Source organism: Lactuca serriola, chromosome 5, assembly GCF_051521515.1.
Source record: "Lactuca serriola cultivar US96UC23 chromosome 5, Lser_US96UC23_V15, whole genome shotgun sequence".
In the NCBI taxonomy this organism is placed as follows: Eukaryota; Viridiplantae; Streptophyta; class Magnoliopsida; order Asterales; family Asteraceae; genus Lactuca; species Lactuca serriola.
In genome coordinates this window covers 145,620,717-145,628,887 of record NC_136412.1, presented here as the reverse complement: position 1 = coordinate 145,628,887, position 8,171 = coordinate 145,620,717, and the positions used below count along the sequence as shown (strand labels likewise).

Below are 8,171 nucleotides of genomic sequence, written 5' to 3'. Positions count from 1 at the left end.
AAAACATTAGCTATCTCCTATACTCCTCTTTGACACTAGACCTAGAAACGGCATCTTGATGTTTGGAGGAGCAAGAGATGGGATTATCACAAAGATAGACATAAAACGTAGAGGTAGAACAACGTTTTTAAGGATACCAAGCCTAATCAGCATTAGAATACAAACCCAAACAATCGGTATGAGACACACAAGGAAAAAGGTCATGATCAAGAGTTCCCTTGAGACAACATATGATACATTTTAGATAAAAAACGGTTTACAAGGGTCATGCATGATGAGAAAAACTCGTTGAATAATATAAGAAATATCTGGATGGGTGAATGTCAGATATTGCATGGCTCCAACAAGACTTTCACAAAGAGTTAGATTGCTATAAAATTTCTCAAAAGAGGGAGAGTTTTTGTTTGGTTTCCGTCGGAGTGCTACAAGGATTACAGGAGGTCATATTGGCCTATGATATAATCTCCTTAGTGAACACAGTCATGGAAATGAACAGACCATGAGTGATGCAAGTAGCGTTAATGTTGAGAAAGAATGATAGAGGGCCTATATCCATCATATAGAGCTCTAAAGATAGACGAGTAATGACTCATTGAATCAAAAAAGAACCGGAGGCCATGAGAATGTTGTCATCAATGTATAAGAGAAGATATATAGTCTCCGAATGATTATGGTAAGTAAAGAGAGAGGTGTAAGATCTTCTACTCTAGAAACCAATATAAGAGATGTAAATGGGCGATTTAATGGTACCAGGCATGAGGTGCTTGTTTGATACCGTAGAGGGCCTTTGGCAAGAGAGAAACATATTCATGATAATTATGGTAAACATACTAGGAGTTTGTTTCATGTAAACATCTTCAGTAAGATTGCGATGAAGGAAAGCATTCTTAACATCAAGTTGATGGATGGGACATCACCGAGAGATAGCAATGTTAAGAACAATACAGATGGTTATGGGTTTAAAAACTAGGATAAATTTTTCATCAAAGTCCAATCCCAGTCATTGAGAGAAACCCTACACAAGAAGATGTCCTTTGTACTGATCGAGTTTTCCGTGAGAGTCAAACTTGTAGCAATATAGCCAACGACAGCCAAACTATATTGCAGAAGGGGATAAGGAAACACATTCCAAGTATGGTTGGAATTGAGAGCAAACATCTCAATATACATGGAAAGTTTATAATTAGTATCATGTTGTCTTGAGGCGTGGATATAGGAATGGGAGAGACGTCAGTGATGGCAGAGAGGTTCATAAGATTATAGGGTTGAAAGTAACTAGTTCTGGAATGACTAACTACAAGATGACCAATAATCCTAGGAGGTGAAGAGAAGAAGAACCGCTCGAAGGAAAAGATCATGAAGAAGTAGAACCTAAAGCACTAGAAGGAGGTGAGTGGGGAGGTGTAAAGACATTAGTAGATGTAGTGACGGTTAAGGAGGGAGGAATGAGAGAAGGATTGATTTCATGTGGAGACACATGAGAATCATAATCAGAAAAAGATAGAGGATAGTGAAAATCAGAATATACGAAATGATGTTCATCTAAGACAATATGTCGGGAGATAATTACATGCTGAGTGATGAGATAAAGAATCTTCTATCTTTTGTGATCAGGATTAGGGCCTAAATATGTGTATACCGAGGAGCGATGATCGAGCTTATGTGGGGTGGTTGAGATAATGTTTGGGTAATAGAGGCACTTAAAAATATCGAGGTGATCATAAGTGGGAAAAAAAGACAAATAAAACTTCAAATGGTGTTGTGTACGACAAAGTCATACAAGGAGGAAATTGAGGGTGTGAAAGGAAGTGGGTAGAGATTCAAGCTAAAATTTAATGGGTAAGGAGTTTTGAAAGAGGATATTGTGCATGCCATTATTAATTATGTGAATGGATCGTTCGACTTTGCCATTTAGTTGGATGTGTATGGACAAGAGAAGCGAATAATAATTCCATTAGAATGAAGATAAAAGAGGAGATGATGGTTGTTGAATTCACGTCTATTATCACACTAAAGAGACTGAATGTCAGTTTTGAATTGGTTTTTTGACATAAATATGAAAATTGAAAAAAAAAACAGTGTAAACTTTGGATTTAGCATGTAGCGTAAACACCCACAAGAAATGAGAAAATTCATTAAGAAATAAAATGTAATATTTAAAACCACTTGTACTTGTAACATGTGAAGTCCATAAGTCAAAGTGAATAAGTTTAAACACACAAGAAATTTTTGTAGAGGATAAAGAAAAAGGTAAACGGAAATATTTTTCTAGTTTGACAAGCATGAAAAATTCATAATTTATTTGACGAGCTAGAAAAAAAATTACGAGAATATAGAAATTTATAATAGACGAGACGGGTTGACCAAGACACCGATGCCATGTGGGAAGTGTCACCTGAACAAGGTTCTGAGTAGAGAGTGAGGAGTGAAGGCGGAATAAATGGGTAAAGATAACCAACACTGTAGAAAACACTAAAGAAGCTTTCCCAAATTATGACCCTTTATGGAAATTCAAATAGGTCAATGCTATAGAGACAGTTATCATGAGTAAATTTATAGACATAAACTAAATTTTTGACCATACGATTTGAAATGAGAATATTATTTAAGACAAAATTAGATTTAACAGAAAGGAGAGAAAAATGACCAATCTAAGTAATTGTAATAATAATATTTTTAACAACCATAATAGACATAGAATTACACGGTGTAAGGGAAGACATTATACCATGGTTGATATGTTAGAGCTCCACCCATGTCCATGTAAAACTGATTGTCTAGAGGCGGTTGAACCAACATGGCTTGGAAAACAGAAGCTAAATCCATTGGCTTCTAAGGAGCTTAGGGACCAATGCATGTCCACAAAAAAATAGTTCGATTGTTGTGGAGAAGATCCCGGATAAAGGAGACCGATGCATTTTCCATATATCCTTGGTAGTGCAATTGTCATTTGAAATTATTTGTAGTAGATACGGTTCATAAGGGGAATAAAACCAAGAGTTGACCTGGGAATCAATGGATTTCCAATCTTCATCATCTTCACTAGTGGGCTTTGATTTTCCATTAATATGACCAATAACCTTAGCACCCTTGCAAATATCCTGAAAAATCATGCACCATAACTTGTACTTGTACCTGCTCATGGTTAGCTTGAAGCTGAATTGATTGTAAACATTTGTAAGCACATATACAAGTTGTTTAACAGTGGGAACGACGGATGAGGAGGTGGTAGGAATGGACATAATTTCGGAAAATCAAAACACAAGTGAGAAAAAATCGAGAAAAATATTATAACACTTACCGTAAGCAGACAGATTGTAGCAAAGAATACGATATTGTAAACCCTTGATTGTGACCGATTGCAGTGGAGAGGGGTGTATAGGAGGGGGGCGACAACATGCATTTGAGGATCGACAAAACCAATAAAACAAGTTGGAGTGACTTCCAGCTGAAGAAACAAAATCCCCATTGTTGCGTGGTGGAGATCAACACTGACTGGAAGGCAACGTCGAAAAAAGAAGGGAGAGCATATGTGTTAGCAGGGTGAAGACATACGTAGCTTGATACCATGTTTGGTAGTGAAAATACTGATTAGGGTTTCTATTGTATTCCATGCCCTTATATTATACAACCAATATAAAACTTATACACAAAGGACCCCTTTGTTATGAGAATATATACACAAAACAAATAAACAAATAAATGTTTTACCACTAGCTCTTTGCTAATGTTGGTTCCTTTTGTTATATAAAATCAATAAGTTGTTAAAAAATAAAATCGCTATTGTGGCAAATACATCATCAATCGCTAAAGTCGCAATGTAGTCAAACTTGCAAAGAACTAGAGATGAAAATTTCACCCGACCCGATGGGGAACCCGGTTGACCTGCACCAATCGGGGACGGGTATTCCCCGCCAAAACGGGTACCGGGTACGGGGCTAAGGATCCTCATTATGCTAAAACCGGGGATGGGGTCGGGGCCGGGTATAACAATCCCCAACCCGCCCCGCCCCCGCTTTGATGTGTGTGTGTATATATATATATATATATATATATATATATATATATATATATATATATATATATATATATTAGTATATCGATCATTTATTGAATTTGAATTAAGTCCACTAAAAGAAATTGATCTATATTAGACTATCAGAGATAGAGTCCATATATCAAATTATGTTCCCAATTCCAAGAGTTCATCAATCGTCACTTTCTTCGACGATCTATATACAAAATTGTTACGTTTCGTCTTGATGCTTGTTAAACTGTATGATTGATGTAAACATAATTTGATTATGACATATGGTTTTAATCACTTCTTAAACTTTTTTTTGTAAGTTGAATTTATTATGTTGATAGATTGAGGATGGGTCGGGGATGGGCTGGGAAAAGCCCAAAATACAAAGGGAAGGAGATTTGATTCTCCGCATCTGTTGGGGATGGGGATGGGGATGGAGACGAGGTTAGACACTCAGGGATTAGGATAAGAATGATCAACCCCGCCCCAAACCCGCTCTATTTCCATCCCTACAAAGAACTATATGTCATATTTTGTTGGTACATAGCTTCCGCATCACATTACCTATACTATGTATGGGCTGAAATCGTTAATACTCAAATTTCTCATAGTGTTTCCATCTCTCATGATGTTAAAATATGGATTAAAATTCATCAATTATAACAATAAAATAGTAGTAGAATTAGCAAGTTCCATCGGAACTAAATAGCTATAGTATTAGCAACGGAAATTCATTACTAAAGATAATGCGTACAAAGATAACAGCCATGTTATTAAAGGACACCAATGATGTTTAAATAGCAATATGCATCTTGCCAAAAATTAGTAACAGTTTTTAATTATTATTATTATTATTATTATTATTATTATTATTATTATTATTATTATTATTATTATTAACTAACGGAATTCTTTTTACAGTGGCAAACCATCCGTCACAACACTAATCTCACAAATTTTTTTATTTTATTATAAGACTATTTTCGGCAACTTAATGACAAATATTGCATAGCTAACTGTATAATACTCTTTTGTCAAACGGAAATTATCTGCCGATAACTTATCGCCTGAAAGAAAATTGCAACAAGTAAAAACCAGATTAGGGGATGCCAAAGTTTCTATTTAGGGCATATAATGCAAGTGGGATACAAGGTGAATTTGATGGTGAGATGATGACTAGGATTTAATAAGGATGACATGGAGTCAAGTTATAAAATGGTGACTATGAATAAATAGACGTTAATTTAATGAGTTTTGTCTATTAAAAATAAGTTGTATATCATGTATTTATTGGTGGATGTATAAAGCTTTAAGTTATTATTTAAGTTATTATTTGGCAGCCGAAAATAGAATACATATAAAAATTGAAAAACAAAGAGACCAAAATCAATTTATTGTTTTGGACATAATATATAACCTTTTTAATAGTTATGGACTATATAAATAAAAAAAAAATTAGGGGGTACCCCCTCCCTATGGGGTTCAAATGACGGATGCATGTCATCTAGTGATATTATTAGTGATATTATTAGTGTCTTACAAATAAATCATAATAGTAAACCCATGTAATTCCAATTATGAAAATTGGAAGTATACAAATATTACATACAAACTAAAAAAGAAATGGAAATATGCGCGTGACCAATAAAAATGAATTTTAAAAAAGAACAATGAAATTTGTTGACTAAGAGTTTTAATCACCGTTCATCCCCGTCCCATTCAGGCTTCATTTTAGGACCGGTAGGTCCATCCTCGCTGGAAAATTCCGTCGGAATAATATCCAGCAAACTCCCGATCGCCGATCCCACAATTCCGGTCAATGAGCTCTCCAATTTTTCGATCTCAGTCCCAATCTCATACGTTATTTTTGGACCCCATTTCCTCGCGTAGTTCACCCATGGTGGCTCGATTACATCACTGGTGTACTCAGCTGCCATTATCAAATACTTGTCTTTTACGTCCAAAAACTTATCGCTTTTTGCTGCATCATTTCTGATCCCAATCACATCAGTTCCTTGCATTACAACCCCGGGAGTAGGGTACGTTGCATGGCCATTCAACGAAGGATAAGCTGCAAATCTATTACTCATATCCAAGAACTCGAGTGATGGGGTATCGACCCATGTTCCTCCACTATGTTGAGCAAAATAAACACGATACAAAACTCCATCGAAGTTGCTAATCCGAAGGGTCACATGCTCCCAATCTCCTATATGCTCACCAATCCTTCCTAGAGGAATATCAACTAAACCAAGCTTCGCAGTGGAAGGACCATTAAAAGGGTAGAAAAGCCAAATCGCTAGATCAGTAAACGTGGCTCCGAGCATTGGTTTGACATGAATATAACCCTCACCGTTTTGCAAATCACCTTTCTTGATTCTTTCTCTCTCGGTTTCATCAACAGGGAGGTCGAGCCAGTATGTGCCATCGTTTGAACCACCTTGCGGAAGATTAGAGCCGGTGGGTTCGACCAGAATTGGGTTTGATTCCTCTCCGGTGTGGTACAATTGAACCCCATTGGTGAAATACCATGTTGTTGAAGCAGGCAAGTAGGTTTCTTTAGGGTGAAAAAAGAATCTTGGAGAGTATTCTTGAACAAGGGCATTAATTTGTGCTACATTTGGCAAAAAAGAAGTTGACTTTTCGAAGTTATTGTTTTTCAAGCAAGAAAGAGACAATAAACTCGAATCGTCTCCATCTTTCACAATTATGAACGTACCTACCGAAACCCCTTGCGCTTGTCTCCCTCTAACTTTTGGCCTTAATCCATACACACTAACATCATCCGAACCCCATAACAATGCATCGGTTTCAGGTTCTTCAGTTAGATCAGCACGAACACAACGGATTTTATCTAAGGAGGGTTTTTCCGGTGAGGTAGTAATAGCATACCCAACTGACTTGTAACCCTCCGGTGGTGTTGGTAGCCAAATGTAACATGAATCCTTACTACTCCAAACGAGAGTATAGTCGACCGGATTAACAAGGGTTCCGCCGGAGACATCTTTTCCGGCGAGAATCCAACCGAAAAGTGGGGTGTCATTGGATTGACAGTAGCAACCAAGCAAGGAGAACCCATCTGGAATTGGTGATGGCTCAAAGACTGTGATATCAGTGTCATTAGATCCAATCTGAGAAGTGGACCATATTCTCTTGAAAGATGTTACTTGACAAACTTCTAATCCTCCAAGATCAATTGTACCACTTGCAAAACTTTCACCTGATATATATAAATCATGTACCCGACAATTTATTAAATGGAGAAAATTATACGAACCCACGATGGGGTACTTGAAATTAAAGACATGGTTAAACTTCGTGTGTGTTTATACGTAATTTAGTAAGATATCTAAATATCAATCAACTATGGTATAATTTAACACAATAATTAAGTGTTTTGGACAAAAACTATAGATGAAAAATAAGGAACACTACCTTGTGGCCAAGAAGGCAATGGAGAAGGAAACTTGAACCTCGTTTCAATTGGAAAGGCTTCGGTTTCTTTTGAGGTAAAGCAAGACCCAAAGTTCCCCATTTTTGGGAGTATTGGTTGTGAGTTCTAAGCCAAACACTTATTATATATAGGTGTAAACCACACACAAACACGGCTCTAATATTTATTTTATTTTAATTTAGAATACTAAAAGTCCGAATCTTTTTACTAACCTTAACAAGGTTTTGTCCTGTCGATCAAACTCAACCCGCCCACATCGAACAACCCATGTCATTTTTAATAAATTGTTAAACTGTGGTAGAAACCTAGTAATGACTTTTTGAATTTTAAAGAGAAAAGGAAGGATAAAAAGGAAACTAAATTTAATATTCGGTAGATATCGACTGTTTATTATTAATTAATTTTTAAATTATAAATGTCTTGTGGTAGGGATATTGGTAGATGGATATAGTTATAGTCCTCTATCCACTCCACCAAATAATAATAAGAATATGAGAAAATTGCGAAAACGGTGCCTATATTTGTCAAAAAGTTGTACATTTGATCTAAAAAATTTAGATTTATTATTTTTTTTTGGTAATTTTATTACCTGTATTGCTATTTTTGTGTGGTTTCGGACTTTGGTCCATACCAAATAATTGATTTGTCTTATTATTATTATTATTATTATTATTATTATTATTATTATTA

The 8,171-nt window shown here is 35.8% G+C and overlaps 1 protein-coding gene across 1 annotated transcript; it reads right to left on the bottom strand.

Moving 5' to 3' along the window:
* Positions 1 to 5,521: 5,521 nt before the first annotated feature.
* On the bottom strand, positions 5,522 to 7,730 carry LOC145053064 (hypothetical protein At1g04090-like). The gene is made up of 2 exons (XM_079001035.1): positions 7,463 to 7,730; positions 5,522 to 7,247 (listed from the first exon to the last, which is right to left on the bottom strand). Exons 1-2 carry the CDS (start codon positions 7,560 to 7,562, stop codon positions 5,725 to 5,727), a joined length of 1,623 nt encoding a protein of 540 aa, XP_078857161.1. The 5' UTR covers positions 7,563 to 7,730; the 3' UTR covers positions 5,522 to 5,724.
* Between the last annotated feature and the right edge of the window lie 441 nt (positions 7,731 to 8,171).